A 15889-nucleotide genomic window follows, 5' to 3' on the forward strand; every position below is an offset into this window, starting at 1 on the left:
GACCCACGCGGAGTGCAGCCCCGCCGGACACCATCGGCGTAGCTCTGGTGCAGCTGGAGTCACAGATGCAAAAGGCTGAATTTTAAGGTCTTTTGTAGAAAAAGTGTTTGGCATTTCTGAAGTTTGCTGAGCGACAGCGAGAGACTTGGCCCAAGCCTTGACACTTTGGTTTTGGATGGTGCTTCCCCAGTCTCCAGAGAGATGGTACCTGTCACGGAGGCAAGTTACAGTGAAATACTGAGCACAGGCTGGGTTTTGAATTGCTCACTTAGGAGGTTGGGTTTGTTTTATTTTTGGTCTTCAGCTAGACGGAAAGGCCAAGAAGCCAGAGAAAGAATGGTAAAACCTGCAACAATATTAAGTAATCTTTAATGAAGAACTTCTGACTGTTTGTAAAGGCAGAGCAAGACCAGCCTTTTACCTTTAAGCTGGTCGCTGCCACAAATGTAGAAAGGGGCATCTTTAGAGACGCGTGGAGCCCCGTCAGAGGGCGATTGTACGGGATCGCTATTGCGGTTGTGCGGTATCACTGTCGAGGCTCTGCTAATTCTATTTCTTTCTCTAGCTTCTGTAATTTTAGCAGGAAAGGCCCAGGCGGCCAGGCAGTATTGTTGGGGGTGGTGAGGAGAAATAACCTGATGAATTTTCCATCAGCTCAACTCACTCAAATATTCTCGCCGTTAACTTTTGGGGTCAATAATAAATATTAAAACCTGTAGATTTAATAAGTCAATGTAGGTGTTCGCTGCCTTTTGAGACCACTTTATCTTTCCATCAAAGATGAAACAAGCCTCTCAAATGAATAAAAAATAGGGCCTCAAGTGATTACAAGTGAGAGCAATTTGAGCTCCTCTCTCAGAACCTGGCAGTAGGCACTTCTGAGCCTCTTCTGACTGCCTAGACATTCTGCTTTAGCGCTGCTCTTGCTGTTATATTTTTAGGTAAATATTTCCAGCTTGTGTGTACAGACCTTCAGGAACAGTGTTTGCTGCCACTCCAGGCTGGAGGGACGATGCAGGTCTGGATCCCACCAGGCTCTGTTGAGTCTGATTTGCGTTGCAAGTCTAGTTTTCCTTGGTGCTTGCTATAATCTCCTCAAGTTCAAAGAGCGCTTAGCTGCTTGTCTTTGTCAAAAACCCTGTTGGAGATCTTTTATGTCGAAGATGTAGGATTTTTCCGCATGACTTTGATTATTTATTCATTCCACTTCTCTGGTGTATGATAGCGCTGATATCATGAAGACCCCTTGTCTTGCACTGCTCTTGCTCTGAAATTCATGGAGATTTAGTGCCTTTGAAATTGTTTTAAAAGGGAAGGAAAAGTTTTTGAAGTCCCTTTTTTTTTCTTCTATTCCCCATAACAGTGCCGCAGCACATTTTTCCGGCCTTCCACGCTCCTTTGCCAATTGACATGCGCCACCAGGAAGGACGATACCATTACGAACCTCACTCCATCCACGCTATCCACGGGTAAGTCTTACACCTCCACTCCTGTGCTAAATGTCAGCCTCCTGCAGTGTTCCGAATCCCACTGCTAAAGTCCCTGGGACTCACTGCCCTTCTGGCAGGCTGGCCCTACTGGCCACCCTCCACCTCATTGTCCCCATCCAATGATAATACTGACCTACCTGGCAGGAGGGCTTTACAGCTCTGTTAAGCTGACAGAAGTGCCCTATAGCAGCAGGATGGGAGTATAGGGCTCCTTTGTCATTATCCAGCTCAGCTCACAGGAACAGGCTTGACTTGTGTTTTTGCACCCACTGTGTTTCTCACATAGTGCCTTGCCTGGGTCATTTCTGTCACCATCTTGGCAAAGACCCAGCGCTACTCCCTCTCTCTGGAGACCTTGTGTACCATTCCTCCCTGCCTGCCAATTGTGGGGATGGTGGCAAAGAGCTGCTGGGAATGCCATAATTCATTTTGATTTCACTGGACAACAGCCTGACTGGGCTGGTAGCATTTTCTAAAAGCAGTAATAAGTCAAGTTCTCATGGGGGTGTCCATGTCCACCCTGGAGGGGTAGGACTCTGAGTTTTGGTAGTGACCTTCTCATGAAATCCTCCTCTTGCTGAGGCAGCTGATGGGCAGTGAGCACAGAGACTGGTCAGGGGCTACACCCTGAGAGGGGAATTCATGGTTAATCTCTTCATCCAGGGACATTACAGCTCAATAGTTCTTGATGTCTTGAAGGAGATGTTTACAGAGAGATCTGTTTTCACCTCCTGTGAATTTTGATCACGACAAGGAAAATGGAGCCAGCAGGGACGTGAGCAGTGGTTCTAGTGATGATGGGGCTGAAAGTGTTTCTTCTAGTCCCTGACATGTACCTTTCCCATGAGATGTGAGGAGCAGTGTGATGGCGTTGGCAGTCCCATGGCCATTCCAAAATCCTTCAACCCACAGCTGTAACACAGGGCTCAGACATCGGCTGAGGGACAGGTCCCACAGTACTGGGTGTAGGGGACCCACTGAGGGCCAGAATAATTTTTCAAGAACAAGGAAAGAACAGCTAGGGCTCATCACTTAAAAACCTTCCATTTGATCCCCTGCAGTCCTGTTGCAGTCTTGCTGTCTGACCAGGGGCTGTGCTCGCCTAGGTTTGCTGGAGCTGCTTTTGAAGCTGTGCTGCTTCTGGATAGGTGTGAGCAGGGGAACAGACCCTGGGGAGCAAGTAATGCAGACAGCAGCAGCCAGATCTGTAGAGCCCCACAGCTACCACAGCTTTATTCTGCTTCCAAAATACTGCAAGAAATAAATGATAGGGCATTCCCCCGGATCCTATAGAAGACAAGTCATTGTCTTTCAGGCTGACAGTCAATTTGACTGGATGTTTAAAAGGGCAGAACAGCTTCTTCCATGCTGTGTGCAAAGGGGAAAGCAAGTTGCTAACGTGGGAACTCGGGGGGGGATTAGGGAGGCTGCATGAAATAGTTCTGCTCTTTCATGCAAAAATTGTAGAAAAAAAAGACAGAATAATAACTTGCTGGGAGATAGTTATTTAGCCAGAGCTCTGGCTAGTAAAGCACATATGGAACAGGGAGATATTCAGAACAGTGGTTAGAAGAGAGGCGGGCAGATGTCCTGATGTTTGTCGCAGGTTATTTGTGTGCCCCACTCCGTGTTCTCCTTCAGCCTTCACGAGCAGGTTTGGGGGCACTGCATATACTCTGGGGCTCCACACCAGTTTCTGTGGCGGGGTCATGAGGCAAGGTCTTCTACAAAATGCAACTGAGAGCTTGCCACTGATGCTGCATACCTATGAATCATATCCCCAGTAACCCCAGTATTTTTTCATGTTGGCTTTGTCCAGCTGATCGATCCTGGCAAAGTGTACAGCCCTGGCAGATCAGGTTTCAGTTCATCTGCACCAATATTAATAATTTACTGTGTTAGCAGTTACCACATTTGTCTATCAGTGCACCAAGAGTATCCTGCTTAGTATTTGAGTGGAATTGTTGGCAAATACCTGTTGCATTTCTTCTTTGGGATTCCTCTCCTTTGCAGCAACTCTTCTCACAAAACTGACTTGCGAGGTACGGGAGAGAAAACTTGGTTGCGGGTCTTAAAGAGAAAACATACTCCTCTTTGAAGCTACCGGGGCACTGCACTGAAAGGTGCCTTTGTGGCTGGAGATGCTCCAAAGCTGCCAAGTGCTTCTAGGCTGTGACAATTTTTTAGGGTCGAGGGAATGCCGCTTCCGTTTGTTTGTTTGTCAAGAAGTACCCTGCACTATGCACAACCCTCTTGGGAAAATTCTCTGCAGCTGTGGTCTCAGTCCTTTTTCCTCTTCAAATTTTATCTGTCAACATCCTAAAATCATGTCTTGTCCTTTACTCTTCTTGTTTTTTATTCTATGTCTCTTTTGTCTTTGTTCTCTCTTCTCCAGTCTGTGCTCTGGAGGTCACACTGTAGCGCTCACCCTCCTCGCTGGAGGATGTCCAGTGTGGAATCATCCAGACATGGTGGTAGACCTGGGCTAGAGCATACTTGGTGGTTGCATGGCTCTTGTCCAATACACTGGACAATTTATGCCACCAGCTCATTCGGGCTGTTGTCCAGTGAAATCAGATTGAATTACGGCATTCCCGGCAGCCTTGTTCAATACTCTGTGGGCACAGATGAGCTTCTAGAATTTTGTACTCTGTCCTGGTGGGGCAGAAATCAATCCTCCTTGTTTTGAAAGTAAACAACCTGTAAAAAAACCCCAAGGGCGTATGCATATTCTCACTCTAGAAAATTATGGCAAATGTTTGGAAGAAAAATTGCGTCACTGAGTTTTGGCTTTATGATTAATGTGATGGGTGCCTGACAGAGAGCACCCAATTCATCAAGTCTATATTCTACCTGTCTGCTGCCTTGACGGTACCAAATTTATCTAATTATGTGAATGTTGCACGGCAAATTAAGTGCAGTCTCATTTCTTGCTAACTATGGGGTCTTATTATCTGCCTGCTGTATTATGTCAAAGGTTTGTTTCCTGATTGCTTGAGGTGACCTGGCAGTGCATTCCCCTTCATCACTGTTTGCATTCGGCCTAATGAGAACATACGTTATTTTATCTCAACTGGAGAGAACTCATCTGCAAGGCTCTCTTGAGCAGAACCACCTGTGGGACCCTTTGCTTGGGAACACAGATGGGAATGTGAAAAACTTGAGTAAAAAAGGACCCCCATGCCAAGATGGGCCTGAAAGACTTGCTGCATTTCTCCTCAGTACTGTCATTCCTGGTGTCTCAGATTTTCTTGTCAAGCAGCATGACAAATAATTTTCAGGACATGAGTCTTCTTCTAAACCACTGAGGATTTATTATATATGTCCAGAAGCAGATGATGTTGGGGTTTCCTTGAATTCTACTTTCAGAGATTGTTCTGGTGTTTCTCCAGTTGTTAGGACAACTCACTTTTCTGTACAACTACTGTTGGTTTTACTTGTTTGGTGGTGAATTTTTTGGACATCATTAGTATTTGGACTTTTTTTTCTTGGTATTAAGAATAATTTGATAGAATTGTGGTGCTTGCTTGGCTTGTGTAGAAAAATAAAGTATCTCATTCAGATGATTGTCCAGGATTGCAATGATAGTGTGCCTGTGGTAATATGGAGGATAGAGGGAGAGGCAGGATTGGAATTCAGTGGACACCATAAAGAATGCAATGCAGAATGGAGTGAGGCTGGATATGGGATGAAATCTGTTCTAGGAATGTAGAACTAGAGCAGAATGAATCGAAAAAATTTTATTGGTGCATAAAATGGTATGAGCCAACATTTCCACAATATAACATTCATTTAACAGTAAGTAATACTACAATACTCAAAGGCTAAGAAAAGACAGAAAAATAAATTTGGAGATTCTGCCTTATTCTGGAGATACTGGATCAAATTACAGAGCTACATACTTTTTTTTCCCCTCTGATCCTGATCCTCTCTTCCACAGCGCAGGATGGCTCAGGCTCTGTGGAAGAGCAGTGATGGGTCTTATATGCACTTTCTGCATGCAGCTTTTATTGATTTGTCAGAATTTCACTCTTTGCTGCTGGTTTTAGGTCAGCATTATTTGAGCAGAAGTCATCAGCCAGGTGTGTGCAGGCTCAAAGCTGAACCAGAGAAATTCACTTCCTAAGCTAGTACAGGTCCTTTTCTAACAACACGGGTATTTTGTATTTTAGTGAAGTTCTTCGCAATAACCTAATCCACTGGGCCTGGTCTCTGCTTTAAGCTAAGGGCACAGCTTTGCAAGACCAAGCCCTTGACTACAGAGGAAAGTTGCTGGCAGATATGGAAGGTGATTACATGCTTACCTGTTCTTTATTATTATTGTTTTTTAAATCACAACAAAAATAACTAAAAACTCCTTAGCTCAGCTTAAAAGTCCCTGCCAATGCAAGAGCCTTTGGGGCTAACCCTAGTAAACAGCATGCCTAGGCTTGACTCAGCAAGAAGCTTTTTAACAGTAGCTCCTAACTGTGGTTAAAACCCATCAGGCATTATGCACTGTAAAAAACAAAAGCAGCCTTGTTTTTCTACCAACATCCTGGCGGTGTTTTAGGATTCAGTACTGACATTATTTATTAACAAAATATTGTGTTGCTCTTCTGTCCAGACATAAAAATAGTAAAAAAAACCCCCAACCCTGAGCTGATAATCACAAATTCCATGGTTTTCATTAGGATTGAATTATCCCAAAGACCTAAACATAGAGACGACTCCATCTCCATGATAGTGTGGAGTTGCCCTTATTTTCCCTCTGGTAGGGATTTTATCTCATTTAATCAAGGATATTCCTCCATTTCCCTGAAATCTTAATATATTATTGCAGATTTTTCCTGATATCCAGCCTACACTTTTTTCTTTATCTGATTTTATTACCCCTCCCTGTTGAAGTGTGTTTCCTTTATACTGTGTTAAAAATTACAGAATACTTTTTCAGGACCAGTTAAAATGTTCCTGAGCTGTTTATGCAGGGTGATTCACAGGCAGAGGAGTTGACTGTTAAACTTTTCATCATAAAAAGACTATGTCTCAAGTGTTTACAAATATGCCAAATTTAATGTCAAACCCAAGATTTTCCATGTTTAATATCTGTTCCAGTCTGGTTCTCTCTTTCCTTTGTTGTTTTTTGTGAGATTCAGCCAAGGGAGGCCAAGTGGGGTTAAGGGAAAATATGTTGTTTAGCCATACAAAAAATAATCATCATCATCTTATAACTGCTTTTAGAAACACCAGTGTCTCTTGCTTTAGAGCTGGAATTTTTTATTGTCACAGATGTGCCTTTTGCTGTTCCCATTCCACAAAAACACACACAAAGTCCCATCAATTTTGCCAGATAGGAATCCTTTGAAAGGTCTTGCTTCCAATACACGCGTTGAAGGGGTATCAGAGTTTTGCGGTGAAATTTTCCGACTGCCCTGTGGCCCTGACCACGCTTCAGCTGAACCTTGCCAGGGCTCACCTGATGGTGCTCCCCGTTCCCTGCCGAGGCCTCTCTGCCATCCCTTCCATCCAGGGGAATTCCTGGCTCTGTGGAGGAGAGGAGCTGCTTGCAGAGAGTGCTCTGGAAGCTGCCTTTGTGCAGTATGCAGCGTGCATAGAGTGCCTTGGGTTACCCTCCATGGGGCACTGCTGCCAGGGGCTGCAGCTGGGCTGGGGATGGGACCCCTGGTGATGGTCATTCCTGCAGCAAGGATGCCTCTCAGCTGAGCCACAGAACGTATATACCAATAAAACCTCTGTGTTTTCATATTTACATTGCTACTGGAGTAGAAAATCTTTGGCAGGTCATGATTGATGGTACTGTGCTGCTTAGGAGACAGAGCGAGCTCCCTCCGGAGTCAAAGCAAACAGCTGCTCAGAGAGGCCTTCTTATGTCTTTTGCAAAGTTTTACGACTTTCACCAAATAGATACATTGCTCATTTGGGAAACAGGTTTGGGGGCTCCCACATCCAATTTATTCTGTCCCCTTCTTTCCCACATGTTTCTTTTATTTATTTAAGAAAATCAGAATGTGTCAGTTTTCAATGGTTTGCAGGGTCTGGTCCCATCCAGAAGGCTGGTTCAAACCTCTCCGTGATCTGTAATTAGCAGGAGTCTGTTGCTTTGAGGTGGCTCTTTGGTAACCTACAGGAGGTGATTTGGGGGACTGTCAGTTCCAAGATTAATACTCGATGGTCACTTGATCTCCATCTCCAGGAGACCACAGATGAAATACTAGGCTTCGGCTGTCATGTTCTGGGAGCTGGAAAAATTACTTTAATTCTATCTGTGCTTTATTTTCCTCATCTCTAAAATATTGTCAGAGTAATACTCATCCTTTTGATATCTTGAGAGCTAAGACAAAAGATTCCTTTGGATTCCAAGATTGGTCATGTAGCCATTTTCAGGCACCAGGGAAGAGGTACACAGCGCTACCTGCCTGTGCAGAAACCGAGAAGCTCCATGCCTAACTTCTGGCCTCAGTGGGAGGACAGGCTGATCAGGTCTTTGGGGAATGGGGAAGGCATAATCCAAAACACTGATCAGGGCTAGTATGTTTCTGGAGGCTTTTCCTGTCTTATAAACTATTCTGCAAATAAAAAAACAAACCAAAATGCAAACAGACAAATAAACAAACAAAACCAAACCAACAAAATACAAACCCCCACAGCTTTCTCTTTTGAATCTTTTTAAAGTTGTTCAAGCATATTTCATTATGAGAGAGATTTACACATCTGTGCTGTTCTTTAAATTCAGGAGAGTTTTGTCATGTGCATTTAGTTAAATAGCCTTCAGAGTACTTTGAGTAACTGAAACCTGAAGTCCAGAGGGACCTGAAGGGGAGTGGTTTTAGACTCACTAAGCTATGCAATGAAATGCAGATTGCGCTTGGAAGTGTGTGGGCTGGGTCTCCAGTTGCTGAATGCTGTGACATTGGGCTGGAGTGAGTGAGGGGCCTGGGTGAGCTCAGATCGAGCTTTGCCCATTCACACTTAGTGAAGATCTGGGCCACCGAGTTGCTGGTGCTGTGAAAAACTGCCCCTCTAATTTAGCCTGATCACCGCCAGAAGTTTAAAAATGGATAAGAGGTTTTAGTACTGAGAACAAAAGCATGATCTTTGAGGTCTTTTATGTAAACCTCTGGCATGTGTTCATTTAATATGATGTCACTGTGTAATCCACCATTGCTTTTAAATGTCATTCGCAGAGCTTCATGTCAGCGAGTCTTAAGTGATAATCCCTTTGCTTACCTCACTTTATAGTAGATTAAAAGTGACTTCATGCTTCCACCTTATCCGCTGTTAAGCTTGTGCTTTAGGAAAAAAAATTATTTGAACTTTCTTTTCCTGCTGCTTTCTAAAGAGTTTCTAAACAGAGGGTGCGTGTCTTTCAGAAGCTATCTCAATGGGATTGCCCATTCTCCACTGCTTTCAGCATCTGTGAAAATGGATAAATGTTCGGTGCCAACTTCCTGCCCTTTTAAACTCCAGTATTCTGAATTTGTTTCTCAAGTTTTCTCTCAGCTAAATGGGGAGCACTGCCCTTCCTGGCCTCTTCTTTTTCTTAATCCTGAATAAATCACTTCTCTAGATGGTATTTCACCTCTTACCAGCTTCTTGTGGTCATAAAGACAAGAGATGCTGGGACTTGTTGCAGTGTTCTTTTCCTCTGTAGCACTTTCTCTTGTACTGCACTGGGGTCTGTGGGCTCCCTCTTGTATCTCCTGATCTTGTATTTCCAGGTTAAACTTTTACTCTATCCTGTAGCAAGTCCTTTCTCAGTATTTAAAGCTCTCCATGCAGTTCACCTTTCTGGTCCACCGTCCTTTTTTTCTCTCCCCGAATTTCACCTTCCTGCTGCTAGCACACCTCCTTGTGCAACACGTCCCTCCAGATATTTGCTGCATGTTGTCATATCCTCCTCCCTGCTCTAATGAACTGGCCAGGCTGCAGCCTGCAGCATATAGTCAAATATCAATCCACTCAGCCTCCTCATTTTCACTGTGTTTCTCTGAAATCCTTCCAGTATGTGTGAAGATAAATGGACAAAATGTATCCATCCCATTGGCTTGTGGAATGAAGCCTGCGGCACATCACTTTTCAGGTGCTGGTTAATCTGGATTCCCAGCTACCAGTGGCCATGGGGAGCAAATTACACAGGCTGCTGAGAGATAAAAACTAATGGCAGAAATGCTGGCTTGTGATGTTGGCTGGAAGAAAAATGTAGGATTTTTAATGTCCATACAGAGCGGAAATTTTCAAATCTCATCCAAAAGCTCCCCCCACGCAGCAAAGAGCTGCAAAGAGGGAAGTCAATTTACCCTGGATGGATGAAGGACTGAGTCAATTCTGCTGGGATTAGAACATGTGGTTCGAGGGATCCTAGGTATTTTGGGTCTGATTCTTGGACCACCCAGATGGCTGGGGGGAAACTTAAAAGAAAAATACCAATGTGAAAAGGACCCTATTTGGCAGAAGTGTGGATCTGGATACCCTGCATGCAGCTGACACCTTGCAGGCCCATCTGCACAAACCAGAGAGGCTGCAGAAGTGGGTGCTGTTACCCTGGCAAATCTCAGACCTGCACATCCCTCCCGTGGGAGCGCGTGTGTTTTAGCGGGCTTTCTAGAGCCCTGGCTCTGACACTAAACCACATAAATATGTTTTTCTTCTGTGTGCCAGACCATTTTGAGAATTTGTGATTTTACACAATTTTCTGCCTTGGAGACTCTTGATTCCTGTTCTTTTATGTTTCACCATTGATATTAAATAGGCAGCTAACAGCTAAAATTTAGAGCATTTCTCAAGGGTCAAACTTTTAAAAGTGCCAGTGTTATTTCAGATCATAAATCCCAGTGTACTGGGTCTGGCTAATAGCATTTGAAAGTGGGTGTTGTGGATTTCAAAACAGTGTTGACTCTTAGGTCTGGCTTGTCAAGTGCTAGTAATGCTCAATGCTCAATGGGTTTTTCAAACAAGCTGGATTCTATTTAAGGTCAAACTACTCCAACCTCTGTTGAAAATCAGGACACTAAAGCCATCTGTAGTAAAGAAATTAAGTACCTAAAAATTCATAAAGTGGCTGGAGTGGAGTTAAGAAACACCGGCATGTTAATGAGGTGGCTTGTGCATACTTGGAGCCCAGTGTGCATGCCCAGGCCATGCAGCTCCCTCAGGATCAATGGGGATGTTTTCTGCCCTGTCTCCTCTCTGTTGTAGAAGCATGCACGTGGCAAATCTCATGGGAGGATGTGCTGTGAAAAAAACACATTCAAGGTTTAGATGATATCAGTTGGCCAGGCTCCACTTCAAGAGCAAGTTTACTGCATTCCCTGCTCCCACTTCATTGGTGTATGTGGGGCTGGGTATTGATATAATTGATGGTGGTAGCTGATAGTGAACCAGGAGAATGTGAGCCTTTTGATGATTTTTTTAAGCAGATACTTGCCGGAATGGGGAGTGCCTTAGAGCATGGTAGGAGCTGTCCTTTTTCACCCCCTGGGCAGTAGAAGGACCTGTACCATGGTTTCCCTGCTGCTGAGCTCATGCTGTTAGATTAAATGTGAGAATTAGGCTCCACCCTTGCCTCCTGCCCTTTCTCTGGCTGCAGTGGTGTGCCTGTGCTTTTGCAGCAGTGGAGTTCTTCCTGCACAGCTCATTTTATCTCTCTCTTACACCTCTCCCTGCTCTGCACACGTGAGCCAAAGTCACTTATAACAGCACCTGGGTACAGCCAGGCAGGACTGAAAAAATACATTGGGACTGTATAAAATGCAGTCACAGTCAGCTTTTTGAGTTTTAAGTCTCTCAGGGAAATGTGCATTCTTAAATCCAGCAAGGGCCTTTGAGATATTTGCCTTTTGATCCTGTGAAAGCATCCTGGAGAAGAATTTGTCTTATTCCTTCTCTTGCCCCTTCAAAAGAGACTTTCCTATCTTGGTTATGGGGCTACTTACATGGCTTTTGATTTGCAAACCAGCTGCTGGACATGGTACCTGCTGATTGAATGCTTCATGTGAAAGCTTCTTAAGATCCCACAGAGTAACCACACATCCCAAAGTACCACTGGTAGAGGAAGTCTACCAGAGTGCGGTTAATACATTAAAAATAGGAAAGTTTCAAGCTTACAGCTGCATTAGGGTGATGTTCTTACATGCACATACTTGAAGGCTGTTTGTCTTCACTGTGAGATAAAACACTTCATTTCATAGGCTGTCTTTCATTCTCACTCAAGTGAAGTAGGATATTTTACAAGAGAAAACTGCATTGTAGATGACAGAAAGCGGAGTGTAGAATGATAGGGAGGTGAAGGAATTAATGCATCTAGTCATCAAATCAGTAAATTAAAGAAAGATCAATCTAATGAGGAGTAGTAAGAAGGAGAAGATTTGTAGAAGGTACTTGAAAAGTATCTTCTTGAAAAGTGTCATCTAAAAGATGAGTTGGTAATGTAGAGGGTCACACAAAAAGTGCTCTGGGCTAAAGAACTGTTTTTAAGTCTCTTCCTATTCAGGAGAATGTGTGACTGTATGCTTAATTAGAAATGCCTGTTCAGGTCTGTTGACTTCAGAGAAACTTTAATGAATATTCACATGCTGTCCTGAGGAGAGTGCTCTTCTGAAGATACCGCAGAAGAGAAATGTTTACTAAACCCTGCTTGTGTATTTGTGCTCTGAAATTAGTTCATATTAGTAGTTTTTCTTCTGTCGATGTAGACTTGGCTGTTGACTTCAGACCTCTTACAGCAGTGGATTATTTGCTGGTATTCTCATGAAAGACTTGTTATGATTTTTTAGATGGTTTTTGCAAAGTCTAAGTCCCAGTTTAATGAAGAGGGACTCTAGAGCTGTGGTCGTTACTTTCACAGCATTACTGTGACTCCAGCATCATCACAGAGATCCCAGAAGTGGTGTCAAACAGGCCAGATTGAGGAGTCCGGCCATGTTACCATGCAGACAAAATATCCCAGTGTCTGCTTCCTACCATGACCAAATTTTCAAGGAATTACCAGTGTTTGAGGTGCTGCTTTGTGTAACTGATAACCCCTCAGGTCAGACTGTGTTGCTGCTCAAGGAGCCAATGTCATTTTCAGTTCCTCTGGCCTCTGAAATGAGGCCTTTGCTGCTGTTTTACCCTGATTACAAGGCACACATTTGTGATGACATCTTTTGGGGATCAAGGTGCAGCATGAGAGTTGGTATATTATAGGGATCGGGTCAGGGTGAATAATTCTATTTTCTGTAGACCAGCTAGAAGGATTTTGCAGTTAGTTCCCAGGAGACGAATCATATAGAAGTGATTTCTATTTTCCTCTTTTTTCCTAGTCCTCCAGCCCAACTGATTCTCTGTAAGAAGTATTGCTAGGAAGTGATGGACAGTGAAGTATCTGCAAAGTTTTATCCAGTACATTTTGAAGCTTCAATAGTTACAACCTGTTTATATATTGTTTCCAGTAGAAGTCTCTAAACAGAAAAATAGTCATATGAAACCAGTGTTAGCAGAACCCAAACCACTTTATTCACTTGACAAAATAGTAGACTTCCAAAGTCAAATAGATTTCTAGCCATCTTTGGAAAAGAAATTGTACACAAACACATAACCCAACCGCTTTTCTGGCTAGGTCAGAGAAATTCAAACCCTCACCCAGGACGGGAGATGTAAGAGGCTAAAATGGAATTGAGCAAGCTTAGGTATTTTAGAAGTCATGTCTTTTCAGGGTTCCAGAGGATCTTTCCAGAGGACAAATATACTGTACTTGTGGGCTGTAGTGGCTAGCAATGAAAACCACTTCATATTCCTCGCCAGAGCAGCATCATGTGGCCTTGGCTAATGAGTCGGAGGGAAAGGCATTCTCCCACCAACACCACTTCCTCCATGTCCTGGGATTGTCTGCTCAAGGCTTGGCTGGGTCTTGACCTCTCTTGGCATGCGAGATCTAAACCTGGTATGACTCCAGACTTCCCTCAGCCGCGTCTGGTTTGAATCCTGTCAGTGCCTGGATGAGTGTTACCACAAGAATAGGAATCTCTTCAAAGAGTTGTTTGTTTGTTTGTTTGTTTAAGAGATGACTTCTGCCAAATGTGAAGAAGGTAGGAGCTCTGTGAGCTGTAACTTCTTTGCCTTCAAGTCCTGATGTACTGCTGGAGCTTAGGATTTTGTCAACCTGGTTTCTTCCTTGCAGAGCAGGGTTTGCATTTCTGGTGAATTATGTGACAGTTTCTGATAAGGATGGATGGTGAGCAGAGACTTGGGTTTGATTTCTGTGCAGATGTCACATTGCTTCAGGTATGTCACTCTGGTGCAGCACATTGGGTGAGTTACCCTTCCCAGGGTGACTCAGAGAGTAAATGGCACAAATTGAGGGACAGAAGATTCCATAAGGTGCCTTATGCTGAAGAGCAACAGATTGTGCTCCCTGCCGCAGTCTTGCACTGGATGCAGTGGTTTCTTATCCCTTCGCTTGGTTTTTGACTATGTTGCCAAACTGGACTTTTTCCAGGATCTGGTTTCTGTGATTGACTTCATTACTTTGTGTTCCATAAACCCAGCCCTTCCAGCTGTGTGTTCACTGGTGCTTTTCTCCCAGGCAGGGCAATTTTGTGGTTCACACATTCACCAGCAAATTTGCTGCAATCTATGAACTTCCAGTGCAGTAAGGATTTGTGTGTGCACATAGGGTGTGTGTGGTGTCTTCTTTACTTAGCAGTGTAAGGTCTCAGTGTAATCTCCTGCTCCTGTTACCAGCCTCACTGGGTGAAAGCTGGGCTGAAAGTCATCTCCTGGTCTGCCACCATGGTCTGCACTCCCCAATAACATTTGAGATTCAGTTGAAAGAGCCAGTGGTGTCCAGGAGGAAATCTTTAATTAAAATGAAATTGTAGACTTTCAGAAGCTGTTATTGAAGGTAGAAGGTGGACATGCAGCCCAGCAGTCTGGCTTCTTTGGAGATGTTACAAGAACTTGACAAATATGCCTGTAAAAATCCATGTGTACAATACTACAAGCTGCATTTGTTAGTAATTTTTGACTTGTCAAACTTTTATCCTCCTTCACTGAACAGGACAATGAGACCTTTCATGTGGGAATTTTGTAATTAAACGTTTATCTCCTACCAATAGGTCCTTGTAACTTCCTGCACTTGCTCTGTCCCTCAGATACTCTATGACTGACCTTAGAACATGGCCTGTGCATTCTTGCACCTTTTTAGCATTGGCTGGAAACTCTTTTGTAGTAGGCATGAATGGTTGTATTAATCCTTATGTTTTCATGAGTACTGAACATGTACTGCATGCTGGGTAAGAGCAATTATATTGCCATTAGATTATGAGCAGCTTTCCTGTACTGGGATGTGACATGCACAAATAGAATTGTGAATATTAGCAGTTCAGATCCAGATACTTGAATTTCCTTGGTTCCTACTAATACTTTATATGATTTAAACCATAAAATATTTTTTAAATCAACATTAGTTTCACCTGTTACATCCTTTGCTTATTTAAGCAAATCAAGCAGCTGATACAACTAAATAAAAAAAACCCAAAACATGCAAAGTGCAGGATCTTAAGTTCTATTTTAAAACTAAACTGCAGATAGGAGAATTTCTTATCAAAATCCTGTCTACAGGCTCTTCCTACAATGAAGGTATGTAAAAGCTTATACCTCACTGAAACCAACTTGGGCTGCAGGTGATACGTGATGGTGCAAAAAGATGACTGACGGGACCTTCAAAAGCTTCTAACACATGGAAAACCTCACAAATGGGATTTCAGCATAGCTTTGATTGCCAGGCTTGGTTTGTCTGCTACTGAGTTGTCTAAAGTGAGTAAAGAAATCCACTGCACCTGAGCAGTTCTGATTTCTCATTTCCAGACCCCAGTACAATGGCCCTGTGTTTGCCTTTTCCAAAACCAGAGAGAAATGTTTAAATAACATTTTGTGCTGAATTATTAAAACTGATGCAAATGTTTTCATTAAAATTTGAGTATGTTTAATATCCCTTCTCTTGAATTTTAAATAGAACCAATACTTGGTGACTTAATTGCCCAGCAATATATATTTTTTAGATTTTTGCCTTATATTAATAAAATGAGTGTATTTACATAGTTCCAACCTAAGCACATCTCGTTTTACTGACTAATTGCCTCATTTAAAGGGCACACAATGTTAACACCTTTTGGCTTGCCTGAGACTTTACGTCATGCTACACACTGAATCCCACAGTGAACTTTATCCTATGCAAAAAATAAATCATGTTCTCGATCTTTCTTGATAAAATGTTCCAAAGAACCCCTCCACAGCTCTCTGGTCGTTTTAAATTGTCCCCATTGCAGGGGGGTTGTGTTCAGACTAGCTAGATGACCATTTCAGGCAGAGCTGGGCTGCTGTTGTGGAAAGCAGTGGCTGTAACCTGTGAGTTGAGCACC

The 15889-nt window shown here is 43.3% G+C and overlaps 1 protein-coding gene across 3 annotated transcripts in view; it reads left to right on the forward strand.

Moving 5' to 3' along the window:
* GLI2 (GLI family zinc finger 2) overlaps positions 1-15889 on the forward strand; it is a 187729-nt gene that overhangs the window by 120417 nt on the left and 51423 nt on the right. For all 3 annotated transcript variants that reach the window (XM_074548768.1, XM_074548767.1, XM_074548769.1), the window contains exon 3: positions 1364-1469. In XM_074548768.1, coding sequence (XP_074404869.1) covers positions 1364-1469 — 106 coding nt within the window. The remainder of the gene's footprint in view (positions 1-1363; positions 1470-15889) is intronic.

The sequence above is a fragment of the Zonotrichia albicollis genome, chromosome 10 (assembly GCF_047830755.1).
Source record: "Zonotrichia albicollis isolate bZonAlb1 chromosome 10, bZonAlb1.hap1, whole genome shotgun sequence".
NCBI lineage: Eukaryota > Metazoa > Chordata > Aves > Passeriformes > Passerellidae > Zonotrichia > Zonotrichia albicollis.